The 27,685-nt window shown below is 46.6% G+C and overlaps 1 protein-coding gene across 2 annotated transcripts in view; it reads left to right on the forward strand.

Moving 5' to 3' along the window:
- Positions 1-27,685, forward strand: part of COL27A1 (collagen type XXVII alpha 1 chain) — a 165,449-nt gene that overhangs the window by 128,539 nt on the left and 9,225 nt on the right. For both annotated transcript variants that reach the window (XM_075054600.1, XM_075054601.1), the window contains 12 exons: positions 11,714-11,767; positions 11,889-11,996; positions 13,379-13,432; positions 13,746-13,799; positions 18,787-18,843; positions 18,994-19,047; positions 20,020-20,073; positions 21,528-21,581; positions 23,136-23,189; positions 23,265-23,372; positions 23,765-23,872; positions 25,363-25,470. In XM_075054600.1, coding sequence (XP_074910701.1) covers positions 11,714-11,767; positions 11,889-11,996; positions 13,379-13,432; positions 13,746-13,799; positions 18,787-18,843; positions 18,994-19,047; positions 20,020-20,073; positions 21,528-21,581; positions 23,136-23,189; positions 23,265-23,372; positions 23,765-23,872; positions 25,363-25,470 — 867 coding nt within the window. The remainder of the gene's footprint in view (positions 1-11,713; positions 11,768-11,888; positions 11,997-13,378; positions 13,433-13,745; positions 13,800-18,786; positions 18,844-18,993; positions 19,048-20,019; positions 20,074-21,527; positions 21,582-23,135; positions 23,190-23,264; positions 23,373-23,764; positions 23,873-25,362; positions 25,471-27,685) is intronic.

Genomic DNA, 27,685 nt, shown 5'->3' on the forward strand with positions numbered 1-27,685 from the left:
TTCTTTGAGACTTTTATCATACCTTCCATGGAGAAAAGGTACCAGCATTAGTGGGACCTTCCTTAGATTTCTGCCAAGATAAAATTTACAGCTCAGAGATGCAAAGCGCTGGACATAACTGAAACCCCCTCCTCTTCAACTGAGGACTGGAAGCTGGAATATCAAATCAACCCATCCTCTGCAAGACATGCCTCAAAAGCCCCCACAGCCACAGCCCAGCAAAACCGTGAACAACGGACAAAGGGTTTTAAGGCTACTGGGCAAAAAGAACAAAAAAATCTTAGGGAAAAATCCTCCAGGTATTCACCCAAGGGCAAATACCAAGGTTGAACGGTGACAAACTCCTGTCCAGGATTTGTAAGGTGCCATGGAAATAATGGCCTGGGGAAGGTGTGGAGGCACTTGCGTTGCAGGGAGGAGGCATGTTTGGTTTGGGTGTGCTGCGATACTGTGTGTTTACACATTACGCATGTTGCATATGGTTTTAATACATCTGATGTGATAGTGTTACGCTGTCCAATACTCAGTTTAGATGGTTTTAAAGAGAACTTCATCTTTAGCTATTGCATCTTCATTTGGTCTCTCCTGACGTGACACACAGAGGTCCTTACATCCGTGCTTCACTGCATTGCTGCCTGGATCCACTGACTTTTTCCTGGGCTAGAGATGTTTGCTTCTGCTCCAATATTGTTGGGATATCCTGCTCAGCTACAAAGGGGACAGGCGAGCTGTTGATGCTTCTATGCCATTAGTGGGAGAGACACACACACACAAGGATCTCTGTAGTTACCTGTGCCAACAAACTCACCTCCATCTGGGAGTGTGTAGCTCTTCTTCTGCTTCTGGAAGAGATTCACATTATCTTGAGGAAGCTGATGCCCATCTGCAGTTGTGGACATAGAGACGAGCTTCTCCTACGCTTTGACTTGGCCCTGTGTTGCCTTCTGCCTCAGTACTAAAGGGGACCCACACAAGACATGGCCTCACAAACAGCAACAGCCTCTGGAAAAACCCTTTTCATCATAAATCCCTGCAGCTACACCACTTCTTGAAGATTTTTCCTTAACACCAAGGACATGTTTAGTCTTAATCTTTATTTTGCTTATGTCTAAAGGAACATGATGCTTCAGTATCAAGTGTCCTTTTGACAGATGTAGGAAATGAGGCACCTGATTGCTCTGAAATGATCTGCCTATATTGCTGGTACATTTTCAGCCCATTTTGCACATACTGGCTTGGGGCAAAGGCCTGGTGCTGGCAGCACCCTGTGTAGCCGCAGAGCAGGTAGAAGCTGGGGAACTTGGCAGGGCACGTACAAGCTTGCACACCACGTGGCAACGGGCCAGCGCAAGGGATGGAAAGAGGTTAGCAGTTCTTCGGTCTGCACAGTCGTAGAGCTCCCTGGGAAATGGCAGATGAAGAGATGTGCTGGAGCACCTTCACAGGTTCTAAAGCTGGAGGAAGCATAAACTGTCTGGGCTGCCTTTCTGGGTCGTGCAGAAAAGAGACATTCACCCAGCGATCGACTCCTACAGCAGGGACATGTCTGGCTTTACTGAGCAAGGTTTCATTTTCCAGAAAGCCATCCCGACACTGATAAAACATTACTGACTGAGCACAACCAAACTTCCCTCAGTGCTCAAGAAACATTTTTCAAAGATCGTTAGCTTTTACTTGGCTCAGCCATTTCCAGTATTAACATATCTGAAAACCGGTTTCCACTGTGGTTTTAAATCTCAAACAAAAGAAGCAGGGAGGCCCCAGCCGAGTCTCCAGGGGTAATTTGTACACGTTTCAAAGCCAGTGGATTTCAGCAAACAAACCTGGCAACTGAGATGGTCCATGAGTCTCACAGCTGTGGCTGGCAGGACTCGAGGCAGCTGGAGCTGAGATACGCGAGTATCCCCTATCATTTGGTCACTTTGTCCAAGTTCACACTGCTCCGTTCAATTCCAGTTCCTGCTCAGCAGAGGGATAGGCCAGTTGTCCCTCTGGTCATAAGAGAGAAATCAGAGCACCTGAAACACTAACACACAGCTGAGTGCAAGATCCACTTCAGATTTCAAAAATCACATCAGAGACGTGCACCTTTCCCGAGCACCTTTCCTGATGATATGACTCACATATCATGTCTTCCCAGTAGTTTCCATCTCTTCTAATACAAACTTGTTGCCTTCACTTGATCTTGACTCTCTTCTGGACTTGGCCATTTGACCTCTGGTTGGCTCATTTGAGCAGCAGAGAGCTGAAAATCTCTTCCCTTGCAGAGCACCAGGGACTGTTTGGGCATCTCCATTCAGAGAAACTGGCTGGAGGTGCAGATCCTTGGGTCAACAGTGTGGGAAGCAGGAGCAGGAGTTGCCCCCTAGAGATCCAGACTTCCTCTATGGGCAAGGCAGGACAAGGACATGTCTCCACAGTTTGTGGGGAGACTGGAAGATACAATGGCTGGTTGAACCCTGGCAAGGCATCCATCAGCAGTGCAGATGTCATGGTGCAGTTTGCCAAAATAAAAAGATAATTTATCTGCCAACCTGTAAGTGTATGAGGGGATAGTGCCACAGAGCCTGAAATACCCGAAGAACGTTGTTAGAGAGTAATGTGCATTTACAAAGGATCTGGCTGCCAGTCAATCCTGCTCTTCGCAACAGAGGACGATAAGAGCCAAAGGCTGAAGTCACTGCTATGCAACCAGCAACCTGGACACAGGCAAGTGGTCCCTGAGAGCAGCCCCCCAAAAGTGCTCCCCTCCACTGCTTCTCCTCTCCACCTACAGAAAATACGGCATTTCAGCCCTTCCCTTGGAGGACAACTGATCCACCGGTGGCTCTGCAAAAGGCCCAAGCCAGTTGGCAGGAGGGAGGCAGTGGGTTTCCAGCTGCACTCCGTAGCTGTGCACTGTGGTTTTCGTAATGTGCTGGTTGTCATACAAGGCAGACATCTGATAGCAAGGTTTTTACAGTTCCAGGAAAGCAATTGGAGAGCCTATAGGTAATGAAATACAACATGCTCTGAAACAAGAAAATCCCTCGTTGTTCAGCAAAACTTGGAGCCGAGTTCTTTTCTTTTTCCACTTCCTTTTTAACCTGAAATCCTATCTGCAGTGTCATTCAAGCCACGTCAGGACTCGGAAAGCTTTGAGCCAGATGCTCCAATGGTATAAATCGCCATAAAAATTACATCAGAGAAGATCTGGCTGCATGTGCCAGCCCTGCTGCATGGTGCAGATGTGCACCAGCAGACCAAAAGAGCTCTAAGGGCTGGTAAATCCTTTTGCTGTGACGTGACAAGGTCCAAAGTCCTTTCGTTTGCTCTCCAGGAGGGTAGAGTGACAGAGCTGGGCTGGAGTGGAGATCTGAGAAGGTTCTTTGAGGGAACTCACAGTGCTTTGAAAAGGATAAAGCCACTATCCAACCCAGTTCAGAGCGCTGGGCGAACTCATGGCTCTTGGCTCCAGCGCTATGGTCTTAGCCACATCGTTCCCCAGAGCAGCAGCAACACGCAGCATTGGATGGTGTCCTGAGGACAGCATCCTTCCCATTGTGTTCTTGTTTGTCCATCATCTACAGGCTACAGTCCTGAACTGGAAGAAGGACTTGCTGGCCAGGATGGACCTTCTGCTCTGAGCTAGCAGAGTCGCTCCAGAAACGGCATGCTGTGGTCACAGCTGAGATGGGGCTGGTTTCTGGGCTCTGTAATGCCAGGGTAGAGCAGGAGCTCATTCTCATCCGACACACTGCTCTATTACAAAGTTGTCCAAACATCACTTACAGCAAAATTTGTCCCAGAGTGGTTTTTTGCTCTCTGTTCTTTTCTGTTTCCTGCCACTGAAAACATGATTCAAAGATTTTCTGCAACAAAGCACCTTGCTCTGCTGTCGCTGAATCCAGGCATTCACTCCGAACTCATGAGCTCAGCGACAGCTGGCAACGCCACATCAGTTACATGGCATTCAGCTCCCTGAAAACACTGAGGCTGCTGAAGGACAATCCTGGAGTCACTTCTGGTTCTAATCTCTGCTCTCCGTAGAGGAATCTATGGTTTTTTTGATAATGTGCTGAGCTGTTGTTTTCTGGAAAAGCTGTTTTTCATGCCCTGGTCTACGGGCTGTCTGTGGAGCTCTTACTTGAAAGAAGTTTCTTAAACTCCCTCAGCTGGAAGGTGTGGGGTTACCCTCTGACTGAGCAGTGGAAGGAATGGAGAATACTGGTCTCGGTGTGCAGGGGAGGGCTGTGACAGCCCCAGCAGTGTGTCAATGGTAACAGCAAGCTCCTCACACCCTTAATCTAGGAAATGAGTGTTGTTATTCCTAATCTTGCCCTTGAATAACACGTTAGCAGTAGATGCACAGAGTAGTGAAGTGGCTTGCCTGGGGTTATGCAGGAGGTCGGTTGCTGGCAGAGGCAGAGGGGGTCTGGGAGCTCCCCAGCCCCACTCCTGTGCCGTGGCTCAGTACAGGCTGTATTGGCCCACGGGCCAGACACATCTCAGTAGATGTCCAGAGACAGCTGTGCTTGTCAAAGGGCTGGGACCCTTTGCTGTAGAGCTGAATGTCTCCTGGGCTTGTGCATGATCCATGTCCCAAGCTACAGCTACCTGTTCCGCACGGGAGGAGAGTACACAACAGAACATACTTTTCCTGCCCTACAGCTTGTCCTTTCCAGTAGCTGCTACATCAGCAGGGCCAGTTCCTATACTGGAGTCCAGTTTCTATAGCTGAAGGTGCTTGCACTTGGCCATGGCGTGTCATTGTGTAACAGCCTTGGAGCATCATTATTCGTATGGACCAATATCCAGCAAAGCCATAAGCAGGTATTTGCCTTGCATCAAAAATCAAAGGCAAATAAAGTTGCTCAGGAATGTAGTCAAACATGCTTAAACTCTTTGCTTTGAATAGGGCGAGAGCAAGGGTCAGGGCAAGTGCCTCTCCGCATAGCTGCAGTCCACAAGTCTCTCTCCTTCCCCTTCTAGAAGCAATGTTGTTATTCCTGGCCAACTCTGCCCTTAGCTGCAATCAGCTTCTCCTTCTTTTGCTTTAATAATCAGTGCATTGCTGATAGCCCTAGGTTCAGCCTCTTCTGTGGAAGTCTAAACATCCCATTTTATGAAGAGGTACATGCTGGGTTTTGTTGTTTGGGAGATTTTACTGGGGCGGGGGGTCCCCCTTGTCTGCTATTCTGATATCTGTGACTCAGCCCACCAAATCCATTGAAACCTTTGGACTGGACCAGGGTTGCCTGTGAGCCCTGCGAATCCTGCAGGGAAACACAGAGCTCTCCCAATTCCCGGGGAAGAGCTGCTTGCAGCAACCGAGGTTGCTCTCCTGCAGCTGAGGGGCCGTTCACCCTTGCAGTGAGTCAGCCAGCTCTGCCTGGTCTCTCTGCTGCTTGGGAAGGCAGGCTGATCCCAGCTGGTCTTTGTTTAGAGTTAATAGGAGTCGAAATGAGCCAGAATTTGAAATAAATCCCATTGACTTGGCACGGTTTCTTTCCTGACTCAGACGAAGGAGACGCACTTTTTGGGCAGTTACTCCAAGATTCCCCTCCTTATTGCAAGAGAGGATTTCATTCCCCTCCTCTTCCACAGCCCCAGGGCATCTGTGTCCTTCAAAAGGAAGATATTAACCCTTGGTATTTGGGGGAGGAAAAAAAGAGCACAAGTAGTGCTCATTAGTGTAAATTGGATTTATACTGCCCAAATGCTCTGTCTATTCCTTTCTTCCCAGTTGTCAGCTTCCAACACAGGGTAATTCTTTGGAGCATTTTGGTGTCATTGCGTATGAAAGCTTCACAGCTCAGTGGGGATGAGGGCTTGCGCTTTTCCTACGCTTCCCACCCACTCATCAAGCCTTCTGGTGGCACTTTTGTCTCCTGTGCTTCCTTAGAGATGAGAAAATAGAAGCAAAGAGGGGAAAAAAGGGGGATTTTCTCAGAAACAAAAAATTAATGGCAGTTCAGGGCTATCAGACCAAACCACACCACACCGTCTCAGAGTACACAGCACTGCTCTGTACATGATTCTCTTTGCTGCCTTACACTGTGACTGCTTAGAAAAAACAAGTTAAATAGACCTCCTCATCCACAAAACCAGAAGTGGCTTATTTCAGAACAACATCTGCATGCAGATAAAAATTTGCACTAAAGCAGAGAGTTTGGGATACAAGATTTTGGTTTGGATTCCACATTTTAAGCTGAGGAATTCAGTTGAAAGGGAAGTCATAGTGATGCTAGCTATAGTCTTTCCATCTGAGATCTTTTTATAGGATTTCCCCATCTCGCTTTTTCTTTTAACTAGCCAGCCAGCTCTACCTGCACTCACCACTCAGGTTTCCACAAGAAGGCCAAGAGCCCATTACTTTCCAGTGATCCCAGTGAAGCCCTCTGAACCTCACAGTACAATCAGGTCTTTCTTCTCAAGAACAGTTGAGTCTTTCTTCTTTCCCCATACTCATTCAGGAGCTGCTGCCCTGTCTCCTCCCCTTCCAAACTACTGCTAGGCAGAGTGATTATGAAATGTGTTTCTTATAAATCCGAAACATTTATGTCTTCAAATGCCCGACCCCAATAATCCCACTAATTTCCTGAGTGCTTGTGAACTGTCTTCCATGGGGGAGGCTTCTCTCGATCAAAGTTTATTAAGTAGAGGTTCTCATATGGAGACGTTGCTGAGCGGTAGGAAATGATATGGGGCTTTTTCATTTCCCTTTAAATGAGCTCGCTGGCTGGGCCCTGAACAATATGGGCATGGTCATCCTATGTTTCATGCTTCCTACCTTTATTGTTGCTTTAGCTTTTCTGCCCTTTCCACGTCCAGTGCCTCAAACTATCACCATTTTTTTTTCCTGCCACCATTGTCGCTTTCTTTTCTTTAATTAGTCACTGCATTCTGGTTCTTCTGGTTCTTCTATTTCTTCCTGCTTCATTTTTGGTAGGGAGGAGTAACCTCTGACCTTCACTCAATGACACCCAAAATAATTTCTAAATACGCTCCTGCCCAGCAACAGTCCTGACTAATCCTGAACCTGCCTGAGACAGGCTTTGGGAAGCGATCTTGTCAGTACGGTGCCCTCGTAGAGCGTCCCTCCTGTGCCATGCTGTAAGTCTGCAAGCAAAGCAGAAACACATCTATCCTCTGAAGTGCCAAGAGCTACAGTTCCCCTTGAGTCAAACCAGGACCGTGCGTCACATCTTGGTAACCATTTCCCTGGATCTAGTGCATGTAGCAGAGCATCGCTGAATGTGGGGGAAGTTTGGGTCTGGATTTTAACACTGTTTGTTGTTTGGCTCCATTGGGGGAATATGTCTCCGCAGTTCATTTGACTTCCTTTTTTTTTTTTTCTGGATGTTGTTGTCATAACATGGATTTCAACTGTTGATGTCTTAAGAATTTAAAGCTGGGCTGTTCAGCTATTTGCTCCTAATAAACGTTACTGCTGTGCCATGCAAGAGACCTGACTTTGCCGCCAAGGCCATCAGCAGCTGAAAGCCTCTTTTTTCCTTAAGAATTAATCGATTTGCATTAGAAAATAAACCATCCAGCCATACTAAAAAAAAAAACAACTTATAAAATTGGGTCCTTACTGCAGCTGGCAATGACATTTTAAATATGCTAGGCCTAAGATGAAAATTTTTTTGCTTTCCTTGGACATTGTGGCATACCTGAAGGCATGTGACTTTGTAAAACCACTGCTTTACACTATGCCTTGTCACAAATACCATCATCTTCTGGAGGTACTGATATGCTTCTGTAGTGCAGAGTGCAGTATATAAAGAGAAATCACCATTTAAAAATAATCCCACTCATGGAAGAAGCTTGGAAAGAAGATTTGTTTTCTCAGCAAGCCAGTAACCCAAAGCATACAACAAAATGTGTACAAACCCCGAGAATAAAAGCATCAAGTGTTTAGTGCCTTGGCACATTAACCGAACTGATTCGAATCCAGCAAAAAGAAGTTGGAATTAATTATTCTTATGTATAGGCTTTTGTACATTTTCTGCATCTCAAGGTTGTCTCTGGTAAAGAGAGTGGGAACCCTAGGAACTTCATGTTGCACTGGAAGAGGTACCGAAAGATGCTGGATTCCTGATGTACTTAGGAGACCCTGGATGAAGTTACAATGTCACTGAGTTTTATTTTTATCATTGCCCACCACGCCCCCTCTCTTCCAGCTGTGATTTTTCCATCCCTGGGCAGATGAGTCAGAAGAATGGAGGAAAAAAGGATCTGACCTTTTTTGAAGGCTACCTAAATTGTTGCTGGGCTTGTTATTGCTTGTGTAACGTGTGGCATGTAAGAGTCCGGTGATTTCTGGGAACTGTGCAAACCACTGCATATGTGCCCTGTGAACGTCTGGGATTGCAACAAACAGCAACCACATCTGGAACACCACAAGTAGAGATATCACATATATGGGAACCCCAGACAAGTGTTGAACTGCCTCTAAATTCATCTGGGCAAAATTCCTGCGCAGTTGGAGAAAGCACATCCAGGAAAATTGGACATATGGTAGGCTTCCTGCTCACCAGCAGAGCTCTGCTGGCCAAAGTCCTAGAAAGCATGCTGGTAGAGCACAGAAATATCCTTTGCTGGTAGAGCTTACGCCATTCAAGGAGGTGATTCAGGCTGCAACATCCAAGCCACGTTTCTGCTGATGGTGTCACCCATTTAGGGTCACCATTCTGCTGATGGTTTGACCCATTTATTTATATCAGCAAAGCTTTTAATCGCCAGATGAGAGCTAATAACAGTGAGGGAGGCTCAAAGGAAGATCTCCATGGTTTACTGCGAGTGACAGCTGGTCTCACTATCACTGACAAGAGTTGGAGATGCTGCCAATTTTTATTTCTCCAGCAATGAAGAAGGAACCACACCCCAGCTGGAGGACCCAGGAGAGCCTTCTGGAGTAGATGAACAGCCCTGCTCAATGAGGCCAATGCATCATAAGGGGAAAAGCCAGCACAGGGAGTTTATTGGAGCCCTTATCTCTGTTCGGACTCCACCAACAGGGAAAGACAAGCTGAAGGAACCCAGAGAAAGCTGAGACCCTGTTTGAACATGGCACAGTCTTCTGTAGCTCACGTTTATTTTTGTGAGTGGGGCTTGGACTGTCAAAGTTGCGTTTATGTTTTGGTTTTTTCCCCTCTCTCAGATGACTCTAACCCTATATCTGTACTACACAATTGCAGGTGCAAGCAGGAACTTGAATGCTGGCAGATTTTAGGAGCAGTGTGGAAATTTTGTTTCTCAGATGGGAAGATTTAAGGCCTGAACCTGTCTTCTCAAAAAGCAAAGACATTTCCCAGTGCAGGGTAGAAGCAAGTTTCAGTCCTTGCTTCCATGGGAGATATATCCAGGTGGGGGGAACCAGGCTGTACTTCAAACTCTCCTGAAGTAACTGTGAGATCCTCGTGACCTCCCCTGTGATCGGGGCCCATCTGCCCTGCAGAATGATAAAAGGGCACATCTCATCAATGCACTGGTGTGCATTTTTTGCAGACAGTGTAATGCATCCTCATCCTGGGGATGGAACCGTAACATGGAAGTATTTGTTTCCAGAGCTGTAGCAGCACAGCAATTCAGGAGCACATCTGAGTGTGCAAGATGACTCTGCTGGAGAAGATCAAGGGCTTGGCCGTCACTGGGGCCAGGAACAGATTTAACTTAAAACGGACTTTCTCCCACTTGCAGGAAACATCTACTGCCCGCACTTCCAAAACATCTTAGTGCACAGTCCAGGGAGACTGACAGAAAACCACTATGCAACTAATTAGAAATCCCAGTTGTGTCTTTATTCGTTCAGATCTTATTTTGACAGTAAACTTTTGTGAGTGATTCCACTGTTTATTCTCCAAATTTTCAAGCCACTGAGCATCACGGTATTGCTGCAGAAAAGGATCTGAGAGCGTTATTGCTGCTTCGCTACGCACCTCACAACCGATACGCGGGGAAGTTGAGGGACCTGGTACTAGGTCTAGTGGTGAGCTAGCTGCAGAGCTGGATGGGGATGGCCATTTCCCAGGCTGATGCTTTCATTGGTGAGAATTTCTCTGTGCTCCTGTCAAAAGCGTAAATCACATGGGTGACGCTGGAGGCTTGGCACCCACAATTCATCATGTATTGCGGCTGCTCAGCGTCTGTGGGAAAATAATTCCAAAAGAGATCTCTTGGAAAGTCGCAGCAAAAAATAGCAAACAAAAGCCCCGAGAAGTACGGCAGAGACAACAGAACAGGACTCGGGTACTCCTCGGCAAGGACCTGTCCTTTGTGAAGCTCTAAGGTTGGCAAGGTGGGCTCTTGAAATGTTTGACTTGGGTAAAATGGAGCTATTCCCTTTGGGGAAGTGAAGAACTGGCACAATTCTTTAGGTCTGTAATAAGTCTGAATCGCTCCTTTGTGTTAAGACCAGGCACTTATGAGGCCCATGTTTCAGATCAGAGTGAAAACACCGATAAGGCTAGCTTTATAAATTGCTTTTGTTCAGCTGAGACTGCAACATCAACGGTGGTGAAAATTATACCTTCTTAACTGGGAGGTGGGAGAGCAGAGGGAGACATGCTGTGCTGGTGTGTAGATGCTGTTGAAAAGTTTGTTGCAATTGCCAAAAAGCATGAGTTATTTTCTTCAGTGATCCTTCTGCTTCTTTCTGTCAAATCCAAAATATGTTGTCTGCCTTGCAGCCAACGGGGTCAAACACTGAAAAAATGAACTCCTTGGGTTCCCTAAGGAGACTGTGCTATACTTAGTTGCTCATCACAGCTAATTTCTGCTGTGTGTGTGCAAGGAGGGGCAGCAGGTTCTTCTGCCTGTGAGGCACCCACGCAAGGTGCACAAAGTAGGCTAACGTTTCTGTCTCTCATTGCTGCGGCTCCCACCTGAAGTTCTGCATCCCACTCCATTTCTAGATGCCTGATCAGTATACTGTGATTTCTATGTGCTGTGTGTTGCAGTAATAATAATACAAATAGAGGAAAGGGTTTTGCACTGTAAGCAGAAAGCTGTGCATGGCAGATAGGTAGAAAATGAAACCACTGCCTGTTTTTACAAGGTAAAAACAAGAATTGCTGTGGAGGCAATGGTTCCACTGCCTGTATCCTAAAACCATATAAAAAGTATTGATATCAATTCAGTGCCATAGCTGATGGTGAAAGATACAGCTCTGTTTGTAAAGCAGTTGTCCACAGATGGCAGCTCTGTCTGCAGAGCAGAGGAAGCATTTGGGGGGCGCAGGGTAAATGTATTTTCCACATTTCAGCCCCTTCTGTAGCACTGGCTGGGTAGATACCATTTTACAGTTCAGCGCATGCTATCTTTAAGGAGCACTTCTGAGATGCCTCTTTTGTATCCTTGAGGACAGATAGACACATCAGTAGTTTTCCACCACCCACCTGTCTTTGACATTTGATCTGAAGATGAAAAATACCACCTTTCAGCCATGTTGCCCTATAGTCACCTGGGCAGAGATCTTTTCACCCTTAAGCAATGAGGTTTCCTTCTCCTCGATGTGTTGGAGCAGCTCAAGAACAAACTCAGCCATACTCCGGCTGTAGTACCTGTGAATCCTGACTTTACCTGCATGACTTTCTAGCCTCCTTGTTGGCTCCCATGGGTGAGGATGCTGTCCGGGATGAGTGTACCAGGGAAGTGGCGTGGGATTGAGTGGCTGGGATGGGACTTCTTTGCTTTCCTATTCCAACAGCTTATTTTGCTCTCCTAGGGACCAGAAGGGAAACCAGGAAAACAGGGGGAAAAGGGCAAGCCTGGCCAGAAGGTAGGAACATCGCCTGTTGATAACATCTCCTCCTCTGGATCTCCCTTTCTTTGCTCATCTTTGATATTTATCTGTAGAAGCAGTTTTGTCCTACACTAATGTCAGTGCTTTTGTTCTGCAGGGCAGCAAGGGCTACCAGGGGCAGCTCGGCGAGACAGGATCTCCAGGGAAGGAGGGGCCGAAGGGGAACCAAGGCCCTAAAGGATCCCGAGGTACCCTGGGACCTATGGTGAGAAGAGCTCTGCAAATGGTTGAACACAACACGCAGAAACGTGACTAGCAGTGGTGGGCACAGGCCTGAATGAAGCAGAGAGCCCAACAGAGGCTTCAGGGCACAGAAAGTGAAATGATGTTAGATGGGTTTAATTGACCCAAACAGCTTAACACTTGCTCTGAGCAGCACAGGAGAGACTCCATAGTGGTGATTGTGTTGGTGGCCCGTGAACCAAGCTCACATTGCATCGTGGTGGTTCTTCACAACTCCCCAGATGGGCTGAAATATAGGGAATTTTTCTTGAGAGTGAGCTGATAAGCTATTTTTTGCGAAGATCTTTCCCTTTGAGACTGCACACTCATGGCAAGAGCTGCTTCCAAGTCAAACTGTGTTGTTGTAAGGAACTCTGCCTTGGACTTCTGCCCTGTTTCTACACCCACTCTTGATCTACTTATCTAAAACACTTGTAGCAAGAGGAAATATAGTATGGGAAAGGGTTTGAGTTGGGGATTGAAGGTGAGGCTTTCAGAGAGAACAACAGTAGTATGGCAGAGATGGAAGAAAGTTAATTTGCTTTACACATATGAGGCAAATGTATTGGGGCAGCAGCAGTAAGTAATAAGTACCTCCTCGTGCATGGCAGGCTGGTAAGGAAACTTCTTGCACTATATTTGGTAGAACTTAGTGAAAAAGCAGGAGTTATTTATTAACTGGGAATCACAGTGGTGTTTCAGAACAGTAACCAATGAGTGATGGAGTAACGGTTCCACTGATAGTGTTTTCCTGCACTAAAAATTATGGCCTCCCCATATATCCTCCCTTCATATTCCTTGGCAAAGCCTCCATGGACTATTTCACAAAGAAGCAAAGCAATATCTGAGCAGCAGTCTACTCGACTGAACACATTTCTGTTTTGTGGAAAGGGCTTTCTTCCACGCTAAATAGGATTATATGGAAAGTTTGCAATTCACTTTAATCTGGTGATCTGATTTAAACCCTTTTGTTTAGTCTGCTAAAGATGCAATAAACAGCTCTTGCAGTGCCCCCATCACAACCCAGAAAACTCCTTTCTTGGCCTCAAAACCCACACCGTAAGATTTCCTCCCAACAGTTTAGGATTAGATCATGCATGAGAACAGTCTCGCTGGTGGATTTCCTAGCACAAAGCTAATTTGGATATAAAGACATCCAGAAGCATCACTCTCCATGTGTAAGAGGTTAAAGCCAAGCAAGAGCACTTCAGATGGCTGCAGCAAAGCTCACCGGTGGCCAGGAGAACGGGTGGCTGCATTCCCATGTGGTGCTGAGCTTTGCTTTGCATAGCCCAGTGCATCCTCTTCTTGTGGGGTAATACCCATGGGCTACTCTCACGGTGCTGTCTGTGCTTGCCTCTCCAGGGTGCTCCAGGAAGAATGGGTGCTCAAGGGGAACCTGGCTTAAAGGGTTACCAGGTAAGAATTTTATTTTCATCCTCCAGCTTCTATCTGTTCTCAAATGCAAAAAACCCTGCCATTCCAGGATGCAAAATCATTCTTAAATTATGATTTATTTCTGATCTTGAGTTCAGTTTAGTTCTTTCTCTAGTCTCCATTAGCACCATCATGACTTCTCCAGATGCATTTGGTTCATCTCTGCCATGACCCATGTGTCCCTCCAAAGCTGGGATGCACAACACAGGGCCTGCGGGATCTGGCAGGAAACCAGAGAGGACCTTCAGTCAAACAGCTCTTTCTTGTCTCCTCACACGCTGTCTGCTCTCCGTAGGGACATGCAGGACCACCAGGGCCAATTGGACCACCAGGGCCAAAGGGGGAAAAGGTAAGTTCACAGAGTTTAACCATCTTGTCTTCCTTTGGCACGGAAGCTGAGCTGAGGTAGAGATGATTGCCCCGCTGCCATAACATCTGTGCATCTGCGCTCTCCTCCTCTACCTGCAGCAGAGGCAGAGATGCCTCCTTTACGGCATGGCTACCTATGTAACTCCTGCTGCATCTTTACTTCTGTAAATCAGCACTGAGACACCCGTGCCACTAGCACGTGCTTTCCAGACACCACATGCCCTTGTGCCAGTGGGTCAGCCAGCCGGCATGCGTCCTGGGGACATGTTTTTCCTGTATCTGCAGAAATTCTGCTCAATCCCCAAGCCGAAAGAAATCAGACTAGTAGCTTTCTGTGACCGAGTCAGAATAACACCCTGCACAAACTAGCTGATCTCCAGTAACCTGCCCACCTGTGCTTAAATCAGCTGACTGCGTGTTGTAAGCGAGGTAGAACTGGTCTGCTCTCCATTGCCCTTGCTCCATTTTCCTCATCACCTGCCACCCCCTTACCTCGCTCATCCCCCTCCACCCCTCAATGAGCCCCCTTTGTCGCAGCTGGCCTGAGTCAGAGCCCTCTTTCCACAGCGGCTTTCCCCTTGTGTTTTTCCCCCTTTGCTGAGTCAGCATGGCCGTAACCAGTTCAGGCTGGAGAAGTGACTCACGCTTTAATGGTTTCCTGTCGGCAGAGCTGGCTGCTCCACGCTCCAAGGACAGCCCAGCTGGCGTTGGCTGTACTCGCAGTGCCGCTGGAGCCCCTCACGTGCCTTCAGTAGCGGCAGCGATGCTCCCTCCCTCGCTGTGGGAAGAAAAGTGATGGTGATTGGGACTGGTCAGTCGTGGGGTCCCCATGAAGAGGAAAGATGCGTGAACTCTTTTCGCTCATTTTCCACTCCCCATTGCCTAGAGAGCTTTCGGCTTGCCTTCTGCACACAGGTGCGATTGCAGCTGTACGTGTCCAAGCAGGAGCTTCATTGCTTGTAAAAGTAGTTTGTGGGACAGAGAACCCAAGAGCTTGTCTTTGCTGGGGCTTTGAATGTGTCCTTTCAGCTCAGGTTGCTGGATGTCAGGACACCCTGTTCACGCTGCTCTCTGTGCTCTGCCTGGAGACTCCTTGTGCAGCAGTGAATCTCTGTGCCGGTGGCCAGGAGTCAGTGGGGTAGGGTGAACAGTTGTGTTCCACTAAGATATTCACATGCCTCAGAAATTTTGCTTGGGGGATGAACAATGGTCATGCTGCCTTTTCTCTCATTTCCTGCTGCTGAAACACATCCGTGGAGGAACAGCTGGTGATGTTCCTGCTGCTCCGCATCTCCATCACTGCCTTGCTGAACTTCCTCTCCACCCCCAGCCTTTCTAACGCTGCCCCATCCACTTCCTGAGCTGCACCCCTCGCTCTTCCGAACTTCAGCAGCATTCCTCCTCAGGTGTATTATGCTGAGTGGCCGTGCGGGAAGTGGCAAGTATTAACCAAGCACAACCAGCCCAGGATAATAATGCAACAGCTCGTGACCATGCACGTTGTCAGTTGAGAGCCTGGTCAGAGGTTTCTCACAGTCCAACTGTTGAAACTTGAGCATCCTGGTAAAAAGTTGTGAGTTGTGACTGCCAAAAGCTAGATCAGCCGTTGGCCTTACAGCAGAAGGACTAAGAGACGTACAGATACGTATCTCTGTTGTTTAAATTGCGGCTGTTGTTTTATTTTAAAATGTTGAAAGTTGCCATCTTCTTGAAAGCTCCCATCGTTTCAGTAGTAAATGGGCCTCAAATTATTTGTATGAAGCACTCAGTGTAGCACTCTCCTCTTCACCAACAAAATATTCTCCTGCAAATGGACACTAGAAGAGCACTCCCTCAGACATAACATGGATCCTGGGTCATCAGAGCACAGCAACACGATAAAATGGATTCTACATGCAAGTACCTAAGCTGAAGCCTGACAAAGACACCAAAGCATCTAATGCGTCCTGCTGAGAACAGTCAGATCTGTTACTGAGCATTGACAGCCGGATCTCACTCACGTCTTCCTGGAAGGTCAGCGGGTCTGCTGTCACCTTGTGGAGGAGCAGCTCCAGTGAACGAGGAGAGCACAGCATCGCATGCTGAGCCTCCAGCACCATTTCCTGCAGCATCCAGGTGCTCCGCAAAAGTCTTGCATCTAAGTTTTCTTATCCATCATTCCTCCTTATCTCCGAAGAGTTGCCTGAATCCCAGCCTAAGGATAGACAGATTCCTTCCCTCTGGAGATCTGTAACCTCATGCACGTGTGCAAACGTGAAAATGGAAGTCTGAATCTGAGAAAAGAAGAGGAAACAAAAATGGGACCATGACTGCTCTGTGAGCTTTAAACAATGTGGTAAACTTAACTGTGCTGAAGAAGGAGGATATATAACGATGGGGAAGTTCTTTCCTCTTCCAGAGAAGAAAGCAGCTTGGTGAGAAGCATTACTGTGGAATAGAGCTCCCTTGTGCCATACCAGCCAGCTACTCCGCCGCATTTAATACATTTACAGCTCCTCAAAGAGGCCTTGCTCAGAGCAGACGCCTGCATTTGGCAGCTGCTTAAAGCAGTCCAGATGGGATCCTTTTAAAAATTACAAACTGGTGTATCTCACTTTGGGACAGGAGCCAACAACAACAAGCCTTCCCTTCTTCTCCATGCATTTTCCATTTGTATCCCAACATGTTTACTTTGCTGCCCTTTACTCTAACTTTTTTTCACTGCAACTTTCCAAAGAATTAGCACAGACCTTTCATGTCCCTCTTGAGCAGCTGAGGCATCAGGAAGTCCTGGAGGAGCTCAGTCTCGCAGTCCTAGAGCTGACCAGGCTGCAGGATTTTCTCAGAAGACAAAGGACAAGGTGAGAATTAGACTTAAGGGGACACAAAGCCACAACTCGGCTTTGGGGAGAAAGTCTGTGAGTCTTGATGCTCTTCAAGGGCCCCAAGAATTATGAGATTTCTTTGAGTTCATCACGCTCGTTTCAGCTCCCAAATGGCAAGGTGTTCACATCCTGTTTGGGAAGAAGCAGTCAGTGCCAAGACTTCTGCGTAGTAACACATATACTGGGATTTTATTTTTTTTCCCTGAGACTTGCGAAATGGTGGCTTTGTTTCTCTTCTAGCCTACATTCATTTGATAGTGGCTAGAAAGCAAACCAGTTGCCAGATATTCTGCTGCTAACTTCAACCAGCCAGTTCAGTAGCTCCGGAAACTGTTGGCAGAGCCTGTTAGGCATTACTTTCCTTTCTCTCTACTCTGCCACCCAAATTTCTCTATCCGTATTGCTCAGTACTGTATTCTCAAGCCATCCTGGCACAGTTTCTCCCTATGTATTCCTTCTACCATGATATCTCCCCAAAACCCCAGACAAGTATGCTGGAGTTCCCCACCCAGCACACGATTTCTTAAGGACAGTATAACCATAACCTGTGAGTATATTTGAAACCCTGGCAACATTCATCTAATACATGTCATAGCACCAGAGAAAGAAAATGCCACTGTCATCAAGTATGTAATGGAGATAAATGCACTGAGCTCTTTGCTACCTGTCGAGGTTACCTGCAAGAGGTTTTGCCAAATCATGAGCCTCATTCTGTCAAGCTGTAAATGTCAGTACTGGTGCTCAGCCCATGAGAAGTCAGTGTGGGTCAGTGTGTCTCTCTCAGCAGTGGCACAGCCCTGATTCCAAGCCGTGACCCAGTTCCTACAGAAAAGAAGCTATTGGTTCCACTATCTGAGTTTTTTCACTGAAGGTTATCTACTGCTCCAGGTGTGTCATTACCAAACATCACAAAGAAGGAAAGCACTGCAAATATCTTCTCCCAGAGACAGGATCACTGAGAAAATGCCCAAGCACCCTTACTATCAGCAGCTGCAACTCAAACAGAAGACGATAGTAGCCCAGAGAGAAAGCCGAAGACAGTCGTAAATACACCAGAAAGGGCTGATGCAACCACTGAGAATTACAGAAGTCTGTGGAAAACTTGGCTCTGCGTAGCTATGGTGATTTGGATGTTCAAGGCTCTAGGAGCACCCCAAGCACTCTAAACACAGCAGGTCCACTGTGCCAGAACCCCCCAGACCTCCTCTCTCCAGTAGCTGCCACATCAAAGGAGCTCTGAGACATGTTCATCCTAAGGAGCCAGAATGCCAGAGACTCAGTGATATGAAGTAGCCAAAAACTGGAGGAGCTGGAATGTATCTATTTTGTACGGGGAACAAAGAAACAGCCGTCTCTGAGTTAGACTCCAGACAAAATAGGACACCATGACCCTGAGCAACTTAGACAACAGAATTAAAAAGATAGTGTCTGTGTAAAGTCTTGAGGGATCTCTCTGTGGATGTTTTAGAGAGGCCTCAGTTATAAACAATCCGGGTGATGTTATCTGCCAGCCAAACCATGAGCTCTGAGCTCTTGCTGTGGAGCATCCCATCAACAAGTGGAGCTGCTCACGCAGCAAGTATGTAAGGGGCTGGTCCTCTCACCTGATCAATTGTAAGAAAGAGAAGCCCACAATGGTGGCACACAACCAGGGAGCCCATCCAGACCACCCTTGTTCCCATGACAGCCCAGGCAGCACTCAATGAGGGTGGGGAAATGCTTGATTAAAGAGTTTGGTCTGACTGTCAGCAATAAAATTCAGAGGCAGAGAACTATTTCCCATATTGTCATAATTACATGCTTCTTGCTTAGCTTTAGGAATTGTTGAAAATAACCCTTTGCACCTGGTTCCTTAGGGAAGATGGTTAGACCAGGCAGAAACAACCACCAGAGAACCAGGAAAGCAATGCGAAGAGTCAGTGTAATCCAGGTTGTGAAGCAAAAAAAAAAAAAAAAAAAAAAATGTTTACACTTTCTTTGGATGAAATTCAACAGAGGCTTTGACTTAGGAGACCATGATATGGGAGGACTGGATTGGGTCTGTACCAAAGCATCTGCCATATAATTTTCTGTCTATATTAATACTAGTATTTTTATTCACAGGGAGAACAAGGTGATGATGGGAAGGTAGAAGGCCCACAGGGACCACCTGGAGACAGAGTAAGATGTTAAATCTCTTCTCTAATCAATCCTGGCCTGATTTTTGCAGGTGGATTAGTTGGGTTGCTTCCTTACTTGTAGAACATGCACAAGCCATTGAGATATTGTGGATGACAGATTGACCTTAAGTCTTTGGGTTTTTTGTTGTAGGGCCCCGTTGGTGACAGAGGTGATCGAGGGGAGCCTGGAGACCCTGGTTATCCTGTGAGTCTTATTGCAAATACATGATTCAGAGATATTTGTCTTGGGGAAATGCTTCCAATCTGCATCAGCCCACAGAAGGTCTACCCTTTGCCCAGTAGACATTATTAATAACCCACTCTGGTCCCTTGTCAACTGCTGCATGTGTCTGTGTTTCAAACAAGGAGTAATTCAGGTATCTTTGCCTAAAGTGGTAAAAATTTTGCTGAAGGCAAATGTAGGTCCTGCAGGTCAGCATCTCATAATGCTGTGCACCTGCCTGAGCACACTAGACTGAAAGAATGCGCAGGACTGTCTCATCAGAGGTATTTATGATTATCAAGGAAATACTCTGGGAAAGATGTGCACAAGAGAGGTCACATCAATGCTGGACAAAATTCGAGAATGATGTGCCCATGGCTGATCTTTCATGGGAAGATCTCTGTTAACTTGAAGGTTAGGAAGCTTCCAAAAGCTTATCAGAATTTCTCTCAAAAGCATGACCAGGGTTATGAATTATTCCCCTGTGCTCCTGATGCCCTTTTCGTGGGACATCTCCAGCTGATTGGTGTTGATCTGCAAAGGCTCTATGGACTAAGTCTTACCTCCATCCAAAAGGAGCTGCTCAGAGTGACCCATTACAGTAACGTACAGAAGAGTTCAAATTAACCAGGGTAGCAATGCTGCTGCCTTATTTTGTAGCACAGCAGTCTCCAACTGTTCACTTACATTAGCGCTGTGTGTATTTAGGGATGCATTAGAAAGCCTTCTTTACTGCTTAGATGGTGATTAGCAGTTCCTCTTAGCTATTTCTTCCCAATGCATATCCATGGGAGCATGTAGACTACCCGCAAGCTTCAACATTTCTATATTAGCAGAATGCAGATATGTACATCTTCTCCTGCCCCATGCAGAATGTTACATCTGGTTTTGTTTCCCATTGCCAAAAAAGTACCCAAGAACAAACACTTGTTCCCTCTCTGTTTTTTATTTAAGGGTCAAGAAGGGCTCGATGGAGAAAGAGGAAAACCTGGACAGCAAGGCTTACCTGTAAGAGATGCTGCTTTATTGTAAGCTACCCAATGTCACATGCATGTGAAAAACAGATGCGAAAAGGAGGGAAAGTAGGAAGGGCTGCAGTGAGGAATGTGTGGTGAGCTGTGAAATGCAACGTGTGCATTTCCATAAGCCAGGCAGGCCTATAGAATGGGCATTTTGAGTCACACGTTGAGACTAATGAATGGGTGACAGAACAGGGGGCACTCCCAGAAGCCTGTCTCCAGAAATGTCTTTTCTGAACAATCCAAGAGGGACTAGAAATCTTAGGAGATGGGTAGTGGGAGATGATAATGACAGTGGAAGGGTCCGCTTGGAAATGATACATTTGGTATGCTGCTGGTGAGAGCTGGTGCGTTGTGAGGTAAGACCATGTTATTCTGCCTGCATGGTGTTTCCTCTCAAACCACCGCAGTTATGAAAGACTAAATTATATCCAAAATTAAGGGAAGGACTTTTTATCCCCTTGCTATATATGGCAGCATCTAATTTGTATATGTGACTATTGCAACTGTGAGTGCAGCAGCACATTAAATGTAGTTCATATTGAGAAATAAGGTTGAATCAACTCCCATTTTTTGTAGGGCTCCTAAGAAGAACAACAGATTCTATTTTGGGGTAAAATCTTACTGCTCTGTCATATGGCCTAGAAATGGGTAGAGCTGCTGCATTCCCCAGTGGATGTAGTTTATTCTGAGGGGTGGCAGCCCCTCAGATGTCAGTGTTTCAGGTGGAAGCAGGAGCTTAGGATTGTCTTTAGTAAAAAGCCATTAGAACCACGTGGCTCAGAAACGAGCTGAAGAAGGAGAGCTCCGCAGATGTGTCTTTACTTACCATTTCTTTGATATTAGACCAGAAATTGCCCCTGACACAAATACCCACAAAAAAAATCCTGGATGGCCAGAAGAAAAGATGGAGACGTGTGTGATGGGGAAGACACCAGTAAGAGAGTAGTGAAATACGCTCTCTGCTTTACTCCTCCATAGGTAGCTCTCTAATATCTGACATCCAGGCGAAACCAAGGGAAGGGCTACAGCATGCAAAAGGGAGGCAGTACCAACACTAAAGATGTAGTCACTGTATAAACTACTCATTCTGCACGTAGCTTCTGCAGTACCTTTCTCAAAACAGGCTCCTTCCTGCCCACTTCCCAGCACTGTTTTCCAGGCGCCATCTGGAATTTAGTGAATGATTTCCGTGAATGCAAACACCACCCAAGTGAGGGGGTAGCATTGCTTCTTCTCCAATTGACACCCTGTTAAATGCTCTCTGGAGACAGTTCCTTGCTCCTTTTTCCCCAGGAGGCCTGTCTGAGCACAGGCTGTTCCCCTGAATTGTTTCCATACGGTCAGCGTTGTTAGGGCACAAAAAATGCTGTTCTTTGTACTTCATGCAGGATACTGCCAGAAGAGAATTTCAAGCAGATTTTTCTTGCTTGTGTTTTGTAGGGGGATCCTGGACCACCAGGCCAGCCAGGAGCAAAGGGATCCAAAGGTGATGTGGTAGGTTTCAGCAGGGTAGATTTATAGTGTCCCAAGTTTAAAGAAAATGTCTAATTAAGGGGACTCATGTTTTTCCCCAGCATGTATGATTTGGCCTATGGTCTACGCCTTGAAAGACTGTGGAGAACCTGGTGGGAGGGCTGTAAACATGCATTTGAGTGTCCAAGCCCAATAGTTTGTTGGCTTTGTGAAGCCGGAGATCAAGACAATTACAGCTCCAGCATGATGGGTGAATCTTGGGCAGGTCTTTAGTCATTGCCATGGGTTGTGTCTCTTTCCCATACCCCTGTTTGTGGTGCTTCCAGCCACAGCTGGCTCCTCTGTCCCTAAGGAGGTCTGAGCCAGGCAAGTGTCTCTCTCTTTCACTTGAACCGTAAACTTTTCTGGCTTGAAACCTTCCAGATTTGGAGTCCAGTTATCCATGCAGTTACATTTCTTGGAAGAGTCCCTCTAACTTCTTGCCCTTATTGAGCAAGAAAACATAGCACACATGGGTCCTTCAACGTTCTTTGGGGTACCTCACACCTACTCCTACCTCCACATCTGGCTGTAAGGACAGCTTGCTAATTATTCTCACAGATCAGGGACTTTATTTGCTAAAACATAAGAATGTGACCTCAATACTCAGCAAATTCCTGCTCCCTTTTGGCAGATGTCAGGATTTTTAATCTGACCCTGCTGGGGTAATGCCAGAAGATAGTTTAACCTACAGTAGGTGTTCTTGGCAAAAAGCATAAGAGGCGATAAGATAAATAAACTCTACCCATCGATGGACAATCTGGAACTGCCTTTGGGTCTAATGAATAGCGGAGAAAGCACCCCCAGGAGTATTTCTTTCATGTAGCTCGCCTGCCTGGTCCCTGCAGATGGAGAAACAATGCACAGAAAATGCAACGCTTCGATTTAAAAGTGCATTAGTACATGACCTCACTAAGAGACCCCTAGTGAAGGTGATGAGGCTGAGTTTTCCATTCATTCTGCAGAAATTAATCCTTTTTACAGCTAATAAACCTCAGGAGTATTTCTTTTACATTTTTATTCACAAAGCAGCATTGCAAATTTTAGACACAAGATACCGTTTCCATTTCCATTAACTTTCCAAAATAGTAGGAGCTACCTCGCAGCGAAAAGCTCTTGCTGAAAGCCCTGCAGAAGACTTGCTGGGTCCTTGGTTTGGCGCTGTGCTGTCAGTGAACTGACAGAGGACGCAGGTTTTAAGCATCTTGTTCTAATGTTTGCCAGTGCACTGAGTCCTCCCTTGAGTTCATCCTGCTTTATTTGTCCTCATCTGCTCTATATTAGGAAAAATGTAGGTCCTTGCCTTCTAGCTATTCATTCCTGCCCCAGAACTCTCAAGACATACGAAGAATCACTTGTAATAAAACCAAATAGCAGTTCATTCCCCCGTGTTGGAGCAACTGACTTTATAAATCTCCTTTTTATAAAACTCTTTCCAACTATTATCCAAAAGCACACCCTGAAGTCAAGCTCCCAAGTGGAGTTGTGCTAGAACTGCTGCAATTTTAGATGTCTGTCTTTTTTTTTTACTTGCAGGGTCAAAAAGGAAAGCAAGGAACACGGGGCAATGCAGGGAGCAGAGGCTCACCGGTAGGTAAAAATTCAATTTTCTGCCCCAGCAAATGCTGCCCGGGAGCTCCATTGCTAACACCTTTGTGATTTTAGGGCATCCTTGGGCTACCAGGTCCTCGAGGAGTGGTGGGAAGGCAGGGTCAAGAGGGTGCCCCTGGAGTGGATGGAGTGCCTGGGAAGGATGGCATGCCTGGGATGCTGGTGAGTTTGCAACTGTAACCTTAGAGCATCAATTGCAAATGCAGCTTAGGACCTGGAAAACTAAAACGTAGCACAGGAGAAATGGATGTAGTCCAGCTATAGATATTCCAGTTTACATGTACCCAGAGTGGATCATATGCTCCGTTTCATATCTGACATGCACATAGACAGCAGCTGCCCTTACATGGCCAAGTCTGCAAATAAACCGGTGTTTCTAGCCTGACTGATACTTGCATGCACAAACTTCTATATACATCTCTGCAAATCCATCCATGACCAGATGCATGGTACTTTCTGAGGGCAGAATCACACCACTCCCTGGTCCCCCCAGAAGCTGTGCAAAGGTAGAAAGAGCATCTTGTTTCATAACCTCTTCTGGGTTTCTTTTCTAGGGAGAGCAGGGTGATGATGGGGAAGAAGGTGTGACAGGGATGTCAGGCAAAAGAGGGAACCCTGGCATACCGGGACTCCCCGGGGCACAGGGACCACCAGGATTCAAGGTGAGTTTCTGACTCCCTGAGATACTGCTACAAGCAGTCCAGTCTCTGAGCTTCTTGTCTCTAGAGCTTGGATTCTCCAAGGTCTAATAAAGTCTTGACTCCTGCTGCCATCTTTCACTTAGCTAAAGACTCTATAGATCTTTCTCCCCATCCATCCATCATCCATCCATTTTCATGACGTTCACAGCAGTTGAATGTCCCAGAGACCCCTCCTCCTTTGTCAAAGTTCACTGAGCTCAGGAGCGTACAGATACACATACTCACACTATGAACACTTTAGCCTTCTTTCATTAGAAACCTGGGTAAAAAACATGGCCTTGGAGAAGTTGCAAAGAAACCGCTACAGCCTGCCTGTAGGATGTCCAGGATGGATGACTCCATGGGAAATTTGGGTGTCCTCTAGCTGCTGCCCTGCGAGGCTTGAACTGCTGAAGGGAAATTTGTGCTGCTTGTTTTTTAGCATATATTTACTGGATTGGAATGGCTGGAACCGGTATGGGCTTGGACATCGCTCTGGGTGGAAGCAGGGACAAGCTGCTTTAGTGACCTTGGGGTTTTTTCCTGGTCCTTGCCCTGGTCCAGGCTGGCCACAGGATGTAAGCTGGACCAATAGCAATTCAGCTGTTTGTAGAAACTCTGTAAATAGGAAGACTCCAGCTGGGTTTGGAGAGGCTATCAGGTCTGATTTAAATTATGCCTCCCATAACACATCACTCTTGAACTGTCACTTGCTGCCCTCCAGCTGCCTTGGGTAGAATAACAGGCTGTTACCAGAAATGACTGAAAGACCCTTGTGTCATTACGACAGATTCATACCCTGGCTCCAGGGAAATTTGTTGCCCCTTTTCCAGCTGCTCAACCATCCTAGGCTCTTGCCGCCTTTGCTCCTCCCTCCCAGTCTGCCCAGATCGAGTAGCCGGGGCTTGTACTGCTCCTGGGGCTTGGCAAGGGGAAGAGGTGGGGAGCAAAGTGTGGTGCTGGGTCTCAGAAGCCCCTCTCTTGTCCTTAAGTTGCAGAGCTGCTGCTGGGGAAAATATTGGCTTTGCAGCCTCTGGATTGAAGCCCTCCAGCTAAAGTCTTGGCATGTCTTCAACATTTTAGATGGATTAATCATCAATTGCTAGCCTGCTGGGGGGAAGAGATTATGAGAAACGACAGGGCAGGACAGACAACATATGGAAGAGCAAACAGAAGACATTTCGCCCCCCTCGGACCTCGCTGTCCTTAGCCCTGACACAGGCAGTACAGCTCTGCTGAAGCTCCTGCTCTGCATGAAGCTCAGGAGGGGACTCAGCCATGGCCATCGCTGGTCTCACCCTGTGCATCCTGCAACAACCCGCCTTAGCAGACCTGAGGCATCTCCTGATGAAACCACATTCCTTATCCCGATGAGCCACTCTTTTCCAGCTTTCCATCTATGGCTATTTTGGCTGAGTGTTGTTATATTTAGCTCCTGTCCTTTGGAATTACTTGAATTCTGTTATTTTTAGGGTGAAAGAGGATTGCCTGGACAGACTGGCCAAACAGGGAAGCGAGGATCATCGGGAGGAACCGGCCTTCCAGGGAGCCCTGGCGATCCGGGACCCAAAGGACAGCCGGTTAGTGATGAATGGAGCTGACCAGACCTGACTCCAAGCTGTCTCCTGCAGGAGAGTGTGCAGATCCACAGGCTGGGATAGCAGGGAGAACCCTGGGAGGGTGTTTTACAGAGGACCCATAACCAGCTTGTGCATGAGTGGAGGAGTGTCGGCACAGCTCTCTTCAGCGTGCACACTTCCCTGCTCTTCACTGCTCGCTTGTGCACAGAGATATCTAATCCAAGGCAGCGTGACTGTTCACGTCACCCTCGTGCCTGTGGTTACAAGGCCGTGGTGTGTGCTGGCAGCCAGGCTGCAGAGCCAGCTCAAACACCCCTCAGCAGTGTCTTCCATGAGAGCTGTTATGAGAGCGGTTCATGGAGCCTGTGGGAGATGTTGAGTGTAGGAGGCGAACTACGCACTCCAAGCCATCCAAAAGGGGCAGAGGAGGGTCTGTAGCTCTGCTGGGACATGCAGGAGGTGCAGGAGCGGGCGTCATCAGTGTAGTTTTGAGGGTGGTGGAGCTGTGAGTTCAGAGCACACTGTGGGAGAAACACCAAGAGCCCTCAGTCAAAGCAGAAGTTGAATTCCCACACCTGCCTCCAAGGCAGGCTCCTAATCCTTACTGCTTTTGTTTATTGTGCTGGTGGGGTTGCCCAGTTTAGCACTGATGTGTCACACTTTATCAGCTTGAGGCTATATTGAGAATACTTAAGCTATTTAGATTGGGACCACCATCAGAGGGTCTAGTTAGGTCACAGATGTAAAACTAACATGAGGAAAAGAGAGATTAGGACTAATACAAAAGAAGGGACAAGATAAACCCCAACTACCTCAATTAAAATACACTTGTTTGTGTATTTTATATAAAACCCTGTGATGGCAGTATTCAAGCTGAAAGACAGTAGCCAACAACAAACTAACTATCATTTTGCCTCTTGTGTCAACAGGTGGCAGGTTCACTTGGCCAGTATTGCCATTGCCTACCTTGCTGCATAACTAGTGATCAGGTCCCCTTAGCTGAGATGACTCCATGGCATTTAAACCCTTCTGACTTCCCATTTACTTTTGCCCAAAATTCCTCTAGAAAGAGGACTTGGTTGGTTCTCCGAATGTGGGAAAGACCTTAGTCCTCTGTTAGTAGCAGTTTTCCTTTCCAGGATCCATAAATGGGCAGTTAAATCAATTTGTATCCTTGGAAAGTTTCTTATGCTCCACCGAGTCCAACCGAGCCCTTTCTTGCCAAGCAATTTCTCACTGTCGTGGCAGGAAAAAATTCCTAACGGTGAGGTCTCTAGACTGACTCTGGAATAGCCTTGTAATAGAGGTGGTGGAAACCCCATCGCTTGAGTCATTTACAACACGGCTGAACAAGACATTGTAAAACATCCTGTAAATTACAATCCAACATGGGTCACATAGTCCTGCCGAGAGTCCAAACAAGCCTTTTCCATCTCTGATGTTCCTAACTCTGTAGATGAATCATCTGGTGTATGTTTCTGCCCTTTTTTTTTAACATTGAATCATTTCGCATTTTGACATCTGAGAAGCCCAGAAATATCAAAGGACATACATCTCAAAGGTGGTGAAATGAGGGTGTTTATATAAGGACATGCTGCCCAGTGGGTTTTTTTATTCTCAGAGTGTGTGCTATGTGCTAATCCAAGCTTGATGGCCTTCCAAATATTTTATTATTATTTTTCTTACGAAATTGAGCAAAAATCCCTGCAGCGTTGAATAGGAAAAAAATTAGAGGATATGCATGGTTTTCCTGGGTTTCAGTGGGAGGTTATGTTGTAGGAACATGCACTTTTTTGACAGCTTGAATGAGCATAGTTTGAAATTATCCTTTAGTAGATCAGTGCAATTGGTATTAGAAATAAAAGAAGAGCTTTTTTAAGCTTTGGGCTTTGAGGGCCATTTTTTTGCAGCATGAACTTCCAAGATCAATCTCAGAGTAGATGCTCTCCATCCTGCTTCTGCTGACTGTGGTCCAAGCTAGACAAGCATCTGCTAGAAATAGTGTAGGTAGGCCTCCCATTTGGGGGGGCAAAAAGTCTTCGTCTATGACACCCAAGTAATCTACGTATCTATGAGATCTTCTGGAGTTGCTTCTAGCCTGATGTTTGTGCAATTCCTCCATCAGATTTCTTTCATACTTCTTTCTCATCGGTCCTGCTTAGACTGAAGAATACTAATGGATTTTTCTTTCTCTGAAGCTGCTGAACTCTTGGCG

Source organism: Buteo buteo, chromosome 23 (assembly GCF_964188355.1).
Source record: "Buteo buteo chromosome 23, bButBut1.hap1.1, whole genome shotgun sequence".
NCBI classification, from domain to species: Eukaryota; Metazoa; Chordata; class Aves; order Accipitriformes; family Accipitridae; genus Buteo; species Buteo buteo.